This window comes from Cajanus cajan, chromosome 9 (assembly GCF_000230855.2).
Source record: "Cajanus cajan strain Asha chromosome 9, NIPB_CcT2T_4, whole genome shotgun sequence".
Lineage (NCBI taxonomy): Eukaryota > Viridiplantae > Streptophyta > Magnoliopsida > Fabales > Fabaceae > Cajanus > Cajanus cajan.
The window spans coordinates 39,182,894-39,202,008 of NC_138525.1; the positions used below are offsets into that span (position 1 = coordinate 39,182,894).

A 19,115-nucleotide genomic window follows, 5' to 3' on the forward strand; every position below is an offset into this window, starting at 1 on the left:
CCACTTAATAACCAAGCCTTTTCAAGTGGAAATCACTAAACTCCTTTGTGATATTTCAATTCCACAAAAATTTTCACAAAGATTTTTATGTTGAATGCTTTTCACAATTTGTTTTTGAAACTTATCTAAACGTGAACAATTTAAAACTACACAATACTAGACGTTTCAAAGCAGCAAAGTAAACACAAATTTAAAGACAAGAAACTTAAAGGAAGCAAGGATAAGTAGCTAGTCGGATAACCCTAAGTGGAAGCTTGAAACATATGAAATTTCCAAGCCACTTCCACTAGTACTACACGTGAGTAGGCTATTAAGGAGTTAGATATACCTGACCAGCTTCTTAATACTCCCTCCAAGATTTACAAATTGGTTTAAAAATACAAAGAAATTGCAAAATTTAAACTAGCCTAGAAAGCAATTAAATGGCGGCTTTGGTGACCAATTAGTGACGGATTTGTTGTCCAACTTTTCTAACACTTGTTCAAGTGTTTTAATCCGCCACTAACCCTTGATTTAGGTTGCTCCTGGACCTGCACAATGAACACAACAAAATAGTTAAAGAAGGCTGCTCACAAGGTGAAAGGAAGGATCACTCAAGTGAAGGAAGTTTAGGAAAAGTTTGGTCACTAAATTAGGTCAAATTTTGTGGTATTAGTGTCCAAAACTTTCCTACTCTTTGTTGAGTCAATGCTTGATCCTTAAGCAAGGATTTGAGGCCACTTCCAGCACAGGGAATTTAAGGAAAGAAAACAAGACAAGCAACAAAGCACAATTTGAAAAGCTTATACCAAAAATGAAAAGTAATAGGTGTATATGACAAGACTCAAAGAAGTACAACAAGTAAAACTAAAAATTAGGACTCCATATAAAGCTAGCACACAGTTAGGAAGGTTCCTAGATAGGTACTAGAGTAGATGAACAAAACAAAAAAATTTTGAAAGAAATTGGATAAGTATAGAACAAATAGTAGTCAAAACAATAACAAGGAATCAAGTGAATTTTTATCAATGAACACCTCTCGGCTTTTTCACTTTAAAATGCTTTCTCTATTTTTTTTAATTCTTTCTTTTTCTATATTCAAATTGAGATTCCAGAGAAGGTATTTGCCTTTTGTTTCAAATTTTTTTATGATTCCAAGCTATAGAAACCGTGACTACAAATTTAGGTCAAAATTCAAGTGAAAACAAGGAAACTAGTGCACTAGTTTTTAGGTTTTGTTTTGGATTCTTTTGTACACTTTTCTTTGATCTTTTGAAACACTTTAGGCTCTGTATCTCACTCTGTTTTCCAGCCTTAATACTCTTTTTTTTTTTTTTAAATTTGAATCCACAAGAAATAGTGCACTAGAAGTAGGTTAAGCACTTGAAAATTTAAGTAACACAAATTTTTCTTTAAGATTTTTCAATGGAAAGTGATTTGAAAACTTACGTACATAAAAGAAACCTAACTCTAAAGAAATTTGCTAGAACTAATAGCAAATTATGAACACAATAAGGTAAAAGAAAAAGCACATATAGGTAGGCAACAATGAATACAATCCGAGACCAAAATATGAGACAAAATTCAACATAAAACTAGGTTAAACATGCTATTCAAGGAATTTTTGAACATTTAAGGACTAAACAAACATCCTAATACAAAACATGGATTAAAAACCAAAATCTAATGCAATGCATGGAGTCCAATCACGGACACATACAAGGAATGGAGAGACTCAAATAAAAGCAAAAATAAGCACAAGCAAATAAGTCCTAAACATTGATTGTGGAAAAAAATAAAAAACAATCAATAATGGATCTACGAACACAAGAACATCAAAACAATATAGATCCGAAAATTAAACTCAATTAAGACACAAAAACACACAAGAACACAAGAAGAAACGGACACAAAAGTTGAGACAACTTATCTCCTTGAAGACCTTGCTCTTGATACCAAAAATGATGGAGAAGGTGAGGAGGAGTGATAGTTGACTTCTCCTTAGCTACTCCTTAAACTCGGATCTTCTTCAAAGGAGATTAATCACGAAATGATGAACCAAGGAAGGAGGAAGTATCACGGATGGAAGAGGCTTAATCCTTGGATGGAAGCATCCAAGCTTAAGGTGTAAGGGAAAGCTCACTTCAAAGAGGAGGAAACCTAATAGGGTTCCTAAAAGTGTAGCTCTCTCTAATGGTGACTCTTGAACGAAATTTGGCTGAATAAGCTCTCAAATTTCATTATTCTCAAAAGTGAATACAAAGAGTAGAAGAAACACTTAAGTAGCATCCGGTTTTGCAAACATTTGGGCGCCTAAGTCAAAGCTCACAAGTGGCGCCCAAAATTTGAATTCAAATTTGAAATTTGAATTCAAATTTTGGCTCCCATGTGCTAATCCGAAATTTTAGGTACCTAATGTGCATCTAGGTATGATTTGAGAGTCATTTAGGGTTAATTTGAGTGTCACATGTTCAGCCACCAATGGTGCAAAACATGTGACTCAAATGTAACTTAAATGGCTTCCAAATTAAACCTAGTTTAACCTAATTAGCCTACTTTAGTATTCCTTGTATTTTCCTATTCTAATGACCTAAATAAATTGGTACAACAATTACAATGGAAAGGAAAAATTACAAGAATGAAAATGAGCCCAATATTGGGTACCAAAAGCCCAAAGGCCCATGAAGCCCAAAACTAGGCCCAACAAGCCTAAAACCTAAAATGCTACTCTATGTGGTCCAAAATACAAGACCAAAATATATGATACCTATACTAACATGATGTATACAAAACATATGAAAATAGCTATAACAAAATATGACCCATGAAAAGTTTAACTTGGGCCTTCCCAGGCCCATCGGGCCCATTGGGATTTGACTGGCCCAAACCTCCATGTCTAACCCACTCCTCTTGGATCTTTTAAGTTGTCACTTCTTGCCTTCCTTAGCATGATTCCATCAGTGGGTGTACGTTGATTGAGCATATGTGTGTGCATTTGTTTGTATTATTTTATTCTAATAAGATGGATTGGAATTTTATAATAAGCAAACAATAAAGATGATAATAATAAAAAAATAATAATAAAATTATATACCCCTTTGTACATTCTTAGGTCAGCATTCCATTAACATCATATAGGTAGTTTCCTCTTTGTAAAAAAAAAATCAATAAAAATCAATATAGGTAGTCTCATCTTTACCATGCATCATTCCTCTTTAGATAATGGAAACATGATAAAGATTAGGCAAAAAAAATGACATGCATTCTAGATTAGCTCATTAATTTCATTCATTTTATTTTATTAGCTAAGGAGGATTAGGTTGTCGTATGTGTAGAAAGTTAAGAAAAGTGAATGCTCTAATATATAACAGTATCTGCGCTATAAAGAAAAAGCCCAAATCAATTTAAAAAAAAATACTATGGTTGGGCTCTTGCTTTGATATGTTTGTTGAAGTAAGTCTTCTTAGAATCTAATATAGATTCTCACTTAATACTATTGAAATCTATTTGAGCATTCACAAATAAACAAATCAATGAGACTGATATTTATTTTTCTCAACTTTCTCTACATTCTGCATTGCATTCATTTAGAAACATATCTCTCCTAGTAAAAGAATAAATAAGAATAAAAAGGGAAATTAACCTATGTGCGTTAATCGGAAGTAATGGAAACAAGCCATGCATAAAAAGAGTTGAGGGTAAAGAACTCCACAATCATTAAGTCGCCAACTCTTACCCTGAGAGGATAAAGTCGTGTCGTGAAACCGTGAAATCCAAAGGGAATGGGAATGGATGGATCCACACTCTTAACGAGTTGCAAGCTTATAAAGAGAACTGGAGGAGGATGAATCCTTCAAACGCTAAGGCAAAGTGAATAAAGTTTTCTTGAAAGATGATTTCAACAAGAGAGAAGCATTGCTTGTTAAGAAGCTCCTAGAATGAAAACCCGCAAAGAGCATACTAGGCAAAAAAAAAAAAAAGCAATGTTTGTTTGAGCTGAAAATTGAGAGACAACTTGAATGTTCCTTTTGAGAAGCAATACTCCATAGAAAACTCTATCATGGCTTCTACCCATTCCTACATCTCAAGAAAGATATGGGTTGAGAACACCTTCGTGAGAAAAGAAGCCAAAGGCCCTCCCTCTACACGAGATCTTCTAAAGCGCCACTTCCAAGCAAGTGGAGGACTAGCTCTACAGTTAGATGACCTAGGCCTCTCTAAGGGGCAACCTCCTTCTTTTTCTTTGTGTACGAATCACGAACTCGGGGCATGCCCGGGCCCTCGAGCTACATTAAATGGGCACGTGTAAATTGAAAATTCTATTTTAATGCCATACACTTTTCTACTTCATTTCTCTTCTCCCTTTTATCTACTCTAAGCCTCGTCAACAAACCTTAAATGAACAAGTACATTTGAAATAAGGATGTCATTAGAAACAATGGCTTTATACACCATAAAAAAAACACATAAAGATCAATCAAACTTGGCATGACTTGTGGATAAAAGCCCAAACCAAATCAGTTCAAGGGGCATCCCCTTTTAATGAAGGAATGAAAAATGATCACAAATGCTGCAAAGACAAAGGCCCGGCAGGAAACCCACTAAGGGGGCTGCGCAAAAGTTAGGGCAAGATTTGCTAGGCAACTCACAATTAAAAAGGGTAACCTAAGCAAAAGTAAGGATCAAAAGAAAATGTCCGCTAGGGAACACATCTCAAGTAACCTAGGCAAAAGTTAGGACAAAGCAACATCTCGAGCTGAAAACCGAAAGGCGGCTCGAGAAGATCATTTAATCAATATGAAATTCCAAATCATCGCTTAACTCTGAAGGAAATAATAAGCAAAAAATGATTTCCTCACTTTGAATGTGCTTGTTCATCAGCCTAAACCACTAGCCTACCTCGGCCAGCCATTCTTCTATAAACTATTTTTGAAAAAAATCCTTTCTACCAAAACTTTTACAAATATATATATCTCAAGAAGCAGCACTGAGCCTCAGGTTCAGGAAGCAACACTTGGAATGAATTCGACACAGCTAAAGGCTAACAATCCATGTCATTGATTAATGTGCATAGATTAATTTCTTGAAAGTAAAATCAATCTGTATTTAAGCATTACCATAGAGGCATCATTGCAAAGTATGCATAGGGCACAAGTGTGCACAAAAGGGTATAAGTTCAAAAAAATTTGAAAAAATTCAATCCATTCCTGCTTTGCATTTTCTTTTGCATTCTTGCATTCTTTGTGTGTGTCTATCCATCCCTTGTCGAAGGAATCAAGAGGCCGAAGCACTCGTAAAAAAGATCAACAAATAGACAATGCCTTAAAGCCAAGATCATGTCAAAAAGCATAGCCCCAACAAGGGCATTCCATACAAGTGGTTTCATATAGCCACCAAGAAACAAAAGACATGTCAACAGCAAGACGGGATAGAACCGGACGAGGAAGAATAATCAAGTCCACAAGCATGAAGAGGCCATCACGCCTTACTCCTCAATTGAATGAAGGATGATTCAAGAGAATGTCATGACTAGGAATGGTTTCCTTACCAAAGCCAGAAGTGGCTTCCAAAATAATACTCATCAATAAATATTAAGCAAATAACATCATCATGGGATGGGATCCCTCCACCAATGATGATAACAAAAGATAAAACAGAAAAAGGCAAGCTTCATACATGTTGAAAAAGCCGAAGCATTTAGAAAAATAGCAGAAAAAAGGCAAGCTTCAAACATGAAAAATTCGAAGCTAAACAAATATAAAATTCAAAAAAAAAACGTACCACAAGCAAACGCTTGGAGAGGCATCACAATACTCACATGGCAGGGGAAACACCATAATCCCTATCACCCATCTATCGCCCATCAACACAGGGGCACATCAAGTACATCTTGCCCATCTTCCTTGGGGCATTTTCCATCACAAGTCAACAACGAGGGTATCGTCGAGTACCTCAAATCGAAAAGGAATCACCATCAAGTATCCACCCAAGATTTCAAAGGTCCTTCTTCAAAGGATATCAACAACCATCCAAGTCGAGAGCCACCATCGAGCTGCCCAAATCAATGAATGACAACGAGGGTACCGCCAAGTTCCTTGAAATCAAAATCGGGATTGTCGCCGAGCTCCCACCATAGGTCGGTTGAAGCCTTAAAATCAGCCAAGCTTGATCAAGAGCCGCCATCGAGCCGCTCAAATCAATGAATGACAACGAGGGTATCGCCAAGTTCCTCGAAGACGAAATCGGGATGCCGCTGAGCTCCCACCGTAGGTCGGTTGAAGCCTTAAAATCAACCAAGCTTGATTAAGAGCCGCCATCGAGCCGCTCAAATCAATGAATGACAACGAGGGTACCGCTGAGTTCCTCAAAGTTGAAACCGGGATGCCGTCGAGCTCCCATCGTAGGTCGGTTGAAGCCTTAAAATCAGCCAAGCTTGATCGAGAGCCGCCGTCGAGCCTCTCAAATTAGTAAACGACAACGAGGGTACCGTCGAGTTCCTCGAAGTCAAAACTGGGATGCCGCCGAGCTCCCACCGTAGGTCGGTTGAAGCCTTAAAATCAACCAAGCTTGATTAAGAGCCGCCATCGAGCCTCTCAAATCAATGAAAGACAGTGAGGGTACTGCCGAGTTCATCAAAGTCAAAATTGGGACCGCTGTCGAGCTCCCACCATAGGCTGGCTAAAGCCTTAAAATCAGTCCATCTTGATTGAAGAGCCGCCGTCGAGCCTCTCAGATGAAGAATGACAGTGAGGGTACCGTCGAGTTCCTCGAAGTTAAAGTTGGGACTACCGTCGAGCTCCCACCATAGGCAGACTAAAGCCTTGAAATCAGTCCATCTTGATTGAAGAGCTGCCGTCGAGCCTCTCAGATCAAGAATTACAGCGAGAGCACCGTTGAGTTCCTCGAAGTCACAACCAGGATCGTCGTCAAGCTCCTACCAGGGGCCGGCTGAAGCCCTAAATATCAGTCCAGCTTGGAGAGGCTTAGCTCAGAATATACTCCTTCTTTAACAAGCTATAAATAAAGAAACACACTACCATGAGACAAGCAAAAGCAGTAGGAAGCATCTATATCAAGACCAGAAGCATACATGTTTCAGTTTACCATCCTTATCACCCGATGGAGCATATAAACCAACACTCAATTGCTCTTAGGGACAAGGATACAGGTAAACACCATCTACCCTAAAGAAATGGTGTGGGAGCATCTACACTGCTGAAGTAAAAGAGAAGATTCAGACACAGAAAGCGACATGGGGCATTCACATGGATCTTGAAGCCTAGATGTTTCGGTTTACCATCCTTGACATCCAACAGAGCATACAACCTAACACTCAGTTGCTCCAAGGGGCAAGGATATAGGGAACACCGTCTACCCGAAGGAAACAACGTGAAGGTATCTATTGTCAAAGCAAGAGTGAAGATCTGAGTTTTCACCTCACTATCACAAGAGAAACAATGGAGCTTCTACTCGAAGACTAAAGATCAGGTGTATAGTTTGTCACCCTTATTACCCCATAGAGTATGCAACTCAACACTCAGCTGCTCTAAAAGGTAAGGATACGAGCAAATACACCTATCCAAGGGAAGCAATGTAGAAGCGTCACACAAAGAGATAAAGAGAAGACCCGGACGAAATTTCTATATCTTTACTTGCCTTTGGAAAAACAACACATAGCTATTCCAAAGGAAAAGTAAAGAGGGGCAGCTGTAGACACCCAATTTCGTCCGGGGGGCATACAAACGAAGAAATAGACGTCTATTATCAAGGAAATGAGCTCCCAATCATGTAAATAACAGGACATGACATCAGAAGGTTAAAAGCCCACATAAGCTGGTTTTAGGAGCCCGGAACGGGCCATTCCAATTTACAAAAAGGGCCTAAAACCCTAAATTGGAACGGGCCGTTCCAGGCTCTTTAAATAAGGCTAAAACCTACATTTGGAACGGGCCGTTCCCAAATTGGAACGGGCCGTTCCAAATAACAAAAAGGGCTTGAATTCTTAATGTGGAACGGGCTGTTCCAGTGTACCTATAGAAGTGTTAATCTTGTCTCTGGAACGGGCCGTTCCAATTTCGGAATAGGTCGTTCCAGTTACAAAATTTGCACGTAACGACCATATCCAGAACGGGCCGTTTCGATTTTGGAACGGGCCGTTTTGGACCCTGTCTGAAGTCTATAAATAGACTGCTTGGGCTCATTTCTCAAGACTCCAAAATTTTGTCCATACTCCTTAGAGCACGAAATTTCTCTCTTTTTCTCTCGCCCTCTATAATTTGTATTTCTTGAGATTTTGTGAGGTATTGTAGTGTGAAGGGTTGCCACAAAGCACCTAGAATTTCCATATCGGAAGATTTAACAAAGCTTGCTACGAGGTATTTCAATTAACCTTTTTCTCTCTCTTTCTCTCTCTTTTATTTCTTACTTTTGATATTTATTTTTATAATAAACAATTATGAAGATATTTTAGAGTCAATTATTTAATTTAAATTTCAAGCATGTAAATAGTCATCAATAAAAGGGGATTTAATATTTATATTATTATTATTTATAATGTTAACTTCGTCATAGGGTACCGATTAAGGGCGTTGTAAGGGTGCTTAATACCTTCCCTACACGTAACCGACCCCCGAACCCAATTTTGATTATCAAGGCCATTATTGGACTTTTAAAAACCTTTTCTTTTTCCAATGTTTTGAGTTAAATATTGGTGGCGACTCCATGAACCTATTTTCAAAACCATTAATTAAGGATTAGTCTGGTGTTCAAGCATTCCTTGATTAATGAGATCTTTAAAAGGATGTCTAAACCATAGGTCGCGAGATCGGAAATTTTCAAATTGCGACACTACCTTGGCCAGCCCTTCTTCTAAAAAACCCTTTTTGAAAAATCCCTTCTAACAACCCTTTTGAAAAAAAAAACAAAATAATAATAATAAAATTCCTTCCTTCTTTTCTCTTGACCCTTATTGCATTAAAATGGTACTGAAAAGATACACGGAAAATGCACAGTGAATACTCATAGAGGAAAGATCGAGATGTCCCCGAACAGAGCTGGGAGACGCTTGATTACACATCGACTGGATAATCAATGAGCCACTAAAAGCTTGGGTTCAAAGAAACACATCTCGACAATAATAAAAAATGACATGGATAAAAAGGAATCGTCATCATTAACCTTAATGCGCACAGGTTAATTTCCTGACATTAAAAAAAATAAAATAAAATTGCATGTTTAGGACTAAACACATGAGTATAAACTACATCGCATGCATATGAGGTAGGGGCATATGGAAGGGCGTTACACAAAAAAATGGAATAAATAAAAGAATCATTCTTGTCTTGCATTTTCATTGCATCCATGCATCCATGCATTCTACTTGTTATGGGTCAAAGGGAGTCATCAGGACAAAGCACTCGTAAAAGCAAAATAGCCGAGCACGAGCCAAAGCGGTGTCAAATGACAACCCCGAGTAATTCTATGTGCCCACTAAGCAAAGACATATCAACAGTGGAATAGAATAGAATCGACCAAATAAGCAAGTCTATAAGCATGAAGAGGCCACCATGCCTTACTTCTTCACCAAATGAAAGATGATCCAAGAGAATGCCAAACTAGGAATGGTTTCCTCACCAAAGCCAGGAGTGGCTTCAGAAATAATACTCATTAATAAAGATTCAGCAAATAACATCATCATGGGATGGGATCCCTCCACCAATGATGACAACACAAGAGCCGAAGCTAAAATAAAATTAAAAAAAAAAATCTATCACAACCAAGCGCCTGGAGAGGCATCACAATACTCACCTTGACAAGAACAACACCAAACTCTTACCAACCATCCCATAATGAAGGCGCCTGGAGAGGCATCACAATACTCAAGCGACAGGGCAAACATTGGAATTCCTGCCAGTCATCCAGTTCTCTGCCCACCAACACAGGGGCACATCAAACATCTCCTGCGCATCCACCTGGGGGAAGTCTTTCATCCCACAACACCAACAAGAAGACATCAAGTACAAGCACAGAAAGGGTTGCTAGATCCCTAAAAATAGTACAAGAACAAAGTGGGTTACCTGACCATAGAGGAGGCCGGCTAAAGCCTTAAAATATCAGTCCAGCTTGGAGAGGCTGAGCTATGAAACTACTTCAACAACAAAGTGGATTACCTGACCTTAGAGGAAATATCAGTCTAGCTTAGAGAGGCTGAGCTACGAAACTACTTCAACAAAAAAGTGGGTTACCTGACCTTAGAGGAGGCTGGCTGAAGCCTTAAAATATCAGTCCAGCTTGGAGAGGCTGAGCTACGAAACTACTTCAACAACAAAGTGGGTTACCTGACCTTAGAGTAGGCCGGCTGAAGCCATAAAATATCAGTCCAGCTTGGAGAGACTGAGCTACGAAACTACTTCAACAACAAAGTGGGTTACCTGACCTTAGAGGAGGTCGGCTGAAGCCTTAAAATATCAGTCCAACTTGGAGAGGCTGAGCTACAAAACTACTTCAATGACAAAGTGGGTTACATGACCTTAGAGGAGGCCGACTGAAGCCTTAAAATATCAGTCCAGCCTGGAGAGGCTGAGCTACGAAACTACCTCAACGAAAAAGTGGGTTACTTGACCTCAGTGAAAGGGTTGCTAGATCCCCAAAACTAGTACAAAGTGGGTTACCTGACCTTAGTGAAAGGGTTGCTAGATCCCCAAAACTAGTACAAAGTGGCTTACCTGACCTTAGTGAAAGGGTTGCTAGATCCCCAAAACTAGTACAAGATTGAAGAAGGTTACCTAACCTCAGAGTGAAAGAAGCTACAAATAAAGGAACACATTATCACAAGGGAAACTACGCAGAAGCACCAAAGAGACGAAGAGAAGACCCGGACGAAATGTCTATGTCTTTTCTTGCCTTTGGAAAAGCAACACATTACTATTCCAAAGGACAAGTAAAGAGGGGCAGCTGTAGACACCCAATTTCGTCCAGGGGAATTCAAACAAGGGAATGGACCTCTGTTATGAAGGGAAGGAGCTCCCGAAGCATGCAAACAACAAGATAGGACTTTAGAAGGCCCAAAAGCCCAAATAAGCTGATTTTAGAAGACTGGAACGGGCTGTTCCAAAAATGGAACGGGCCGTTCCCAATTTGGAACGGGCCGTTCCCAATTTGGAACGGGTCGTTCCAAGTTCCTAAAAGAGCCAATAACCCCAATTTGGAATGGGCCGTTCCTAAATTGGAACGGGTCGTTCCAAGATTGGAACGGGCCATTCCAAACTCTTCAAAAGAGGGCTAAAGCTTTAACTGGAACAGGCCCTTCCTAAACTGGAACGGGCTGTTCCAAGTTATAAAAAGAGCCTAAAGATCCTTGTTTGGAACGCCCGTTCCAGTATACCAAATGACGTGTTAATCTTATCTCTAGAACGGGCCGTTCCAATTTCAGAACGGGCCATTTCAGTTACAAAATTTACACGTAACGGCCATATCCAGAAGGGGTCGTTCCGATTTTGGAACGGACCGTTTTAGACCCTTTCTAAAGTCTATAAATAGACTGCTTGGGCTCATTTCTCAAAACTCCAAAATTTCGTCCAGAATCCTTAGAGCTCGAAATTTCTCTCTTTTTCTCTCTCCTTCTCTCCTTTGTATTTCTTGAGATTTTGTGAGGCATTGTAGTGTGAAAGGTTGCCACAAAGCACCTAAAATCTTCCTGTTTTGAAGATTTAATAGAGCTCATTCAAGAGGTATTTCAGTTAATCTCTTTCTCCTTTTTTATTTATTTCTTCTCTATAATAAATATTGTTATAATAAAAATAATCATGTAGACATTTTAGGATGAATTGTATAATTTAAATTTCAAGCATGTAAATAATTATTAATAAAAGGGGATTTAATATTTATATTATTATCATTTATAATGCTATCTTCACCATAAGGTACCAATTAAGGGCGTTGTAGGGGTGCTTAATACCTTCCCTACACGTAACCGACCCCCGAACCCAATTCTGGTTATCAAGGCCATTATTGGATTTTTTTAAAAAACCTTTTCTTTTTCCAATGTTTTGAGTAAAACATTGGTGGCGACTCCATGAACTCATTTTTCAAAACCATTAATTAAGGAATAGTCTGGTGTCCGGGCATTCCTTAATTGATAAGACTTTTAAAAGGATGTCTAAACCATTTGTCGCGATATCGAAAATTTTCGGGTTGCGACAACATATAATAAATTATTAACAATATAATTTAATAAATATTGAAATACAAAAAAAATATTAAATTATCAATATTTTTTACATTTTTACTACGCTAACATTTTCTATTTCTTGTTTGTACGAAATTGAGATATCGAAAATAATAACTATAGTAAATATTTCTTCAATTACTTTTTGTTTTCTAGCTTTATCATGGTTAGTTATTTACAATACTTCAAATGTGGTAGTCTCATCCTCGTCTATAATTTTCTTTCATCTTCATAATTGATTATTAAGAATACTAAATATTTATAATTTCTTTTTTTAATAAGATTACCGTCTTCATTTTAATATGTGCGTAAGTGTACATAAATATGCATGAGTTGTCTTTGACTTAGTTTTTACTTTAAAAAGGTCAATTTTAAGCTTATAAAAAAATTAGTTAGGTTTGATAAGTTAGTCTATTTATCTATGATATAATGAAAATAATACATATATATATATATAACATTATAATAATTAAATAAATAAATTTGTAATAAAAAATAAAATTATTAATATTTTGTATATTTTCACTACATCAATGTTTTACGATCCTTATTCGTACAAAATCAAGATGTCAAAGAATAAAAAGTTATAGTAGTTACATCGTCACTTGTTTTTTTTTTTCTTCCGTCTTAATGGTTGATTATTTAAAATGCTTCGATGTGATATAATAGATATTTAAATTTTTTTAATAAAATTATCTTTATTCATTACAACCTATATCGGTGTATTTTAGTGTAACCATATACATAAGTTGTCTCTCAATTAGTTTTTACTATAAAAAGTTTGGACTTAATATTATTAGCTTGGATAAGTCAATTTATTTTTATATCATATATATATATATATATATATATATATATATACAACATATTAATATAAATAATTAGATAATTTTGCATTAAAAAGAAGATCATCAAATTATTAATATTTTTACATTTCTATTATATTAAACGTTTTATATTTCTTTAACTAGTTTTTTATTTTAATAAACTCTAAATCTTAATAATAACAAAGTAAACTATTTGTTTATCATACAAATTGAAAAGACTTATCATACAAATTAAATATAGACACGTACATATATTTAAAAATTTAATTGACTTATTTACAATTAAATTTATTAACTTATTTAATATTTTTAATGCAAAATAAAATTTTAAATAGACAAATTATAAAATATGTTTTTTTATATATAATTTAATAGGTTAGATCCAATTTTTTAAAAGACAAATGAAATTTATAAAAAAAAAATTATAATAGATAATAGGCTAAATTTTAACTTTAATTTTGTAAAATACGCTTCTCCTATATATTCAAAATATAATCTGCCTTGAACCTTATTCTTAAGAAAGGAAAACATGAGGAAAGCCTGATGTGAATGTGACTCAGAATGTTTGATTATTTCTTATAAGGTAGCTTCTAAATGTCTTTCGTATATCATGGTTTACCTATACTGCTTCTAAATGTCATAAGTATATCATAATTTACCTATACTACACTAGTTGTGCATCCTCATCATGAGATTGCTGTAAGCATTTGAATCCATGAATATACTCGTTTTGTGCTTTTGGGTTTTCCAAAGACTGTTTTGACATTAAATAAGAATGTATAGTTCAACTTATTTAAAATTTGTATAAAATGATCAAATTTAATTTTTTATTCAAAATGATTTATTTAAAAAGTCTAAACTTAGGCTTAAATTATAAAAAAAAAATCAGTTAGACTAATAGTTAGTCTATTTATTTATGATTAATGAAGTCAAGAGACACTTTATGTCTTTATATTTGATTTAATAAAAATATTTAAAAATTACTAATATTTGATAAATAAATTATTGTTGTATTTGATCTTCAAACCTAAGAGTCTTAAGTTTGAGTTTTATTTTTATAAAAATTATTAATTTTAATATTATTTTTTATTATTTAAAAATTTAAGGGTAAAATTGTCTAAAAAAAATATACATCAAATAGGCCAATCCCTTTCTATTTATGTTATAAATATATTGAAAAAAAACATAGACATTCAATACACTATTAACAATATAATTTAATAAATACTGAAATAATACAAAAAAAAAATCAAATTATCAATATTTTTTACATTTTTACTACACTAACGTTTTACATTTCTTGTTTGTACGAAATTAATATCTCGAAAATAATAACTATAGTAACTACATCTTCACTTGTTTTTTTTCTTTATCTTCATGGTTAGTTATTTACAATGCTTCAAATGTGGTAGTCGCATTCTCGTCTATCATTTTCCTTCATCAGCATGGTTGATTATTAAGAATACTTAAATGTGATAGTTGTGAGACCCTCTCCCTCTTTTCTCTTCCTTCACTCTCACTCACTTTCACTTGCACTCTCTTTTGCACTTTGGTTGCTGATCCTTCTTCCTCTCAAGCCTTAACCTTGTTCAAATTCTTTTCTCTCTAGCTGAAGTCATGAGTGACCTTGGAGACCCTTCCTTGCAAGCTTGAATCTGTTCGGAGCTAACCATGTGCGGAGTTCTCTTCCTCTTCTTCTCTTTCGTTTTTCTTCTTCCCGGAGCTCGGAGTTCTTGAACCGAGGTAAGGGAAGTTACATTTTGCTGTGGTTTGGCTGAAGATGAGTCTAGAAACTCATTTGCATGCTGAGGATTGATTATTTTTGGCTGTGAATTTCTAAGATTTGCGTTTGGGGTTTTTCAGGGTTTTTGAGAAATTTTGAAGAATTCTTGATTTGTTGTTGCATGTACAAAAAGATGGTATTTTTGAGCTATTGGATGAAAATTTGGTACTTTGAACCGTTTGCATGTTGGTTTTCTAGCTGTTTTTGCAGGATTTGATGAAGTTTTTTTAAAATGGAATGTTGCAGCTGAGCTTCGCGTTGGGCGCTGTTCTTCGCGCCGGGCGCGTGGCCACCTGGAGGCTTCATTTAGGCAAGCCCGCCGGGCGCAAAGATGTGTGCATCGGGCGTGTTTGAAGATGAGAGCCTCTGGATAGCCCGCGCCGAGCGTGGCTTGGACTACGCCGGGCGCGATACTAGCTATGGCATGTTTTGGGGTTTTGGTTCTGCGCTGAGCGCAACCATTGCCGCGCTGGGCGCGAAGGCTCCTTGGGAGTGTTTTCCACGGGGGTGCTGGGTGCAATTCGAATTGCGCTTGGGCGCGAGACCTTGGGAGGTCTCTGCCTTCCCTACGCTGGGCGTAGGCTTAGGCATGCCAGGCGTGCGAGACTCCTTAGAGTCTCTGCCTGGGCATGCGCTGGGCGCAATACAAAATTGCGCCAGGTGCGTGAGAGCCTTGGGCTCTCTGGCTGGGTCACGCTGGGTGCGAGTACTCTTACGCCGGGCGCGCTGGCCCCTGGTGCTCTCTGGTTGAGCCACGCTAGGCGCGACCATGAGTGCGCCGGGCGCGCATGATGATGTTGACTTATATGCTGATAGCTGTTAAATTTTGCTAAAATTGATGAATATGCTGTGCTGACTAGATGATAGTGCTGAAACATGCTGTTAAGCTGTAATAGATGTGTTTTGCTGTGCTGAGCTGAGCTGTAATTGATGATTTTAAATGCTAAATTGTAGTATTGTTGTACTATAGGATGTTGAGTTGAGTTGTGAGTAGTAAGCTGTGTTGAATACTACTTGGCTGTGTTGTATGCTGGTTTGCTGTGCTGTGTTGTGAGCTATGTTAGCTAAGCTGTATGTGATCATTAGCCACTATTGTGGTGCTATTCTAGTCGCTATGTCAGTGCTGTTATTAGCCACTATTGTGGTGTTGTTCTAGCCCCTAAGTCGGTGCTGTTATTGCCGCTATGCGGTGCTGTTATAACCACTTGAGTGATGCTGCTATTGCTACTACGCAGTGCTGATATTACCGCTTTGCGGTGCTGATATTGTTGAATGTTGTGGTGTAGTATAAGCTATGATGGTGTGCTGATAGCTATAGTTGTTTAATATCATATTGTTACATATGTATGTTGATTTCTTTCACTAGCTTACCCTTTGTTGTCTCCATGATGTTGGACTGTGATGATCATACTATGTATGGGAGCAGAGTAGGGATAGGTTGGTGGCTGGTGATGAGTCTTCAGCTGGCAGGCAGAGCTGATCTCTTAGGATCTTTTGTTGTTTTAGCTACTTGGCGTAGTAGCATTTGATGTATTTTTTTGTACACTTTAACTCTATCCAGACTTGGACCATGTATATGTATATATTCTAGACCCTATATGTATACACCTGTTCCTTTCTGTGTGGTGTTTCTAGTGTACTGTGCAGTGTGCAGTGTGTAGTGACCAGCTGGGTCGTTACACTTTAGTGGTATCAGAGCAGTTCGAGTCTAGTGGACACTCTTTGGGGGTGGTTCCTTTAGGCTTTTATTATGCTGAACTCTGTGTTGTGCTGTCTTGTTGTGTTGTTTGCTGTGATGTTTTGCTGTGTTGTTGTTTGTCTTTTGGTTTAGTTATTGTGTATTGAAGATGTTGTTACTTTTGTAGACAATGACTAGAACCAATGAGCAGATAGCCCGTGCCATGGAGATGATGGCTATGGCTATGCAACAGCAAAATGCTTATTTTGCTAGGATGGAGGTTGATAGAGCTGCAGCTGGTGCAGCAAGACCCGTGGGGTCATAGGAGAGCCGGGATCTAGCTAAGTTCCAGAAATGCCATCCTCCGTAGTTCAAGGGTGATGCAGATCCAGAGGTAGATGACCACTGGATTTGTGAGCTAGAGAAAATCTTTACGGTGCTGGGATGCTCTCAAGAGAGGAGGCTGGCATATGCTGTGTACATGCTGGTAGGGGAGGCTGAGCATTGGTGGAGGGGTACCCATCATATGCTGACCACTAGAGGAGTGGTTGTGGATTGGGAGTGCTTCAGGAAGATGTTCTTGGAGAAGTATTTCCCTGAGAGCGTGAGGCACGCCAAGGAGGCTGAATTCATGCGGTTGCACCAAGGAGGGATGACAGTTTCTGAGTATGCGATGAGATTCGAGCACCTGGCTCGTTTCTATTCGCAAGGTATAGCTGAGGCCTGGAAATGTAGGAAGTTTGCTGAGGGTCTGAAATATGAGCTGAGGATGGTGGTGGTGCCTATGACCATCACTGAGTTTTCGACCTTAGTGGAGAAGGCAAAGGTCATTTAGCGGTTGGAAGGTGGTAACCGTGTTGTGAAGACTGCTGAGGGACTAGCTGGGTCCAGGAGAGGTGGGAATCAGAGGAAGCCATATGATAGGCCCCAACCACAATAAGGGGGTCCTATCATTAGGCAACCTTCTGGTGCTGCTGGTGGAGGTAGACAGGGTGGAGGTGCCACTCTGAGATGTTACAGGTGTGCTGGGCCCCATTTTGTCAGGGATTGTCCACACACGGAGATCCGTTGTTTCAGATGCCATCAGATGGGTCACGAGTCAGCCAATTGTCCTGCTAGGAACAGACCAAAGATGAGTAATGCTTAGATGGGTGGTGCCCAGAGAGGCGATACTCAGAGGGGTGACAGACCCACTACAGCTGGTAGGGTGTTCGCCTTGACGGGTGCTGAGGCTTTGACTTCTTCTGATCTTGTGAAGGGGAAGGGCAAAGCTTCTGGTAAGGATGTGATGATTCTTTTCGACTCTAGTGCTTCTCATTCATTTATATCATATGCATGTGCTGCTATGCTGGGTGTGTCTGTGTGTGATTTAGGGTTGAGACTGCTAGTGTCGACGCCCGCTTCTACTTCGGTAGTTGCTTCTGAGCTGTGTGCTGGTTGTCTAATTGTGGTGAATGGGAAGAAATACAAGGTGAACTTGATTTGTTTACCTTTGGTGGATATTGACATAATCTTAGGGATGGATTGGTTGTCTGCCAATCGTATCCTTATAGATTGTGCCGATAGGAGGTTGGTTTTTCCTCAGGTGGAGGATGAGCTGTTGATTTCAGCTGGCCAAGCTGAGTCATTGTTGAGAGACGGAGTAGAGTGCTATCTTCTGCTTGCTTCTATGAGTGTGGAGACCGAGAGGGTCTTAGCTGATATTGATGTGGTGAGAGACTTTGCTGAGGTGTTCCCTGATGAGGTGCTTGGGTTGCCTCCTGTTAGGGAGATAGAGTTCAGTATTGACCTGGTCCCAGGTGCGGGGCCAGTGTCGGTGGCTCTCTATAGGATGGCTCCTACTGAATTTGTTGAGCTGAAGGGTCAGTTGGAGGATCTGTTGGAAAAGTAGTTGGTGCGGCTGAGTGTTTCACCGTGGGGTGCTCCGGTGTTGTTGGTAAAGAAGAAGGACGGAGGTAGTTGACTGTGTGTTGATTACCGGTAGTTGAACAAGTTGACCATTAAGAACAAATATCCACTTCCCCGGATAGATGACTTGATGGATCAACTGAGGGGAACATATGTGTTTTCCAAGATTGACTTGAGGACAGGCTATCACTAGATTAGGGTGAAGGAGGGTGACATACCGAAGACTGCTTTCAGGAGAATAAAGATTAACAAGAAAGAAATAAGTAGAAGAAAAAATAAAGAAAAGTATAGAGAAAGTTAAAGAGTGGCTAGAAAATGAAAAACAACAACCAACACTCTTAGAGAAGAGTAAGGAGGATAATGTTTCTTTCAAAGGGCTTATGCTTGAAGAGAGTCACTTTCCCATTGAAAATGATTTTAAAAAGACTTTCTTCATTCATCAAGACCTTAACTCTTTCTCTCACATTGCCACTAGTCATGAAGTGGAGATTCAAAAACAAGTCCTTTTTAAAGAAAAAGAATCTCAACTTCAAGATTTAGTGAAGAAGAAGTGGACTTCACTTAGTCCCACTTCTTGTGCTACTTCCTTGGTGGTGTCCAAGGAAGATAAACCTTCTTTCTTTAAGACTCTTTCTACTTTAGTTTTCTTCATAAAGCACCCAACTTTTGGTTTGTATGGTTTGTTGGATACATCTCATGGTGTTGTATCTTCTA

General features: G+C 38.3%; 1 protein-coding gene across 1 annotated transcript in view; it reads left to right on the top strand.

Annotated features, from left to right (window-relative positions):
- Positions 1–17,640, top strand: part of LOC145952101 (uncharacterized) — a 44,360-nt gene extending 26,720 nt beyond the window's left edge. The window contains exons 2-3 of the mRNA XM_083064326.1: positions 16,864–17,291; positions 17,451–17,640. Coding sequence (XP_082920452.1) covers positions 16,864–17,291; positions 17,451–17,640 — 618 coding nt within the window. The remainder of the gene's footprint in view (positions 1–16,863; positions 17,292–17,450) is intronic.
- The last annotated feature ends 1,475 nt before the right edge of the window (positions 17,641–19,115 follow it).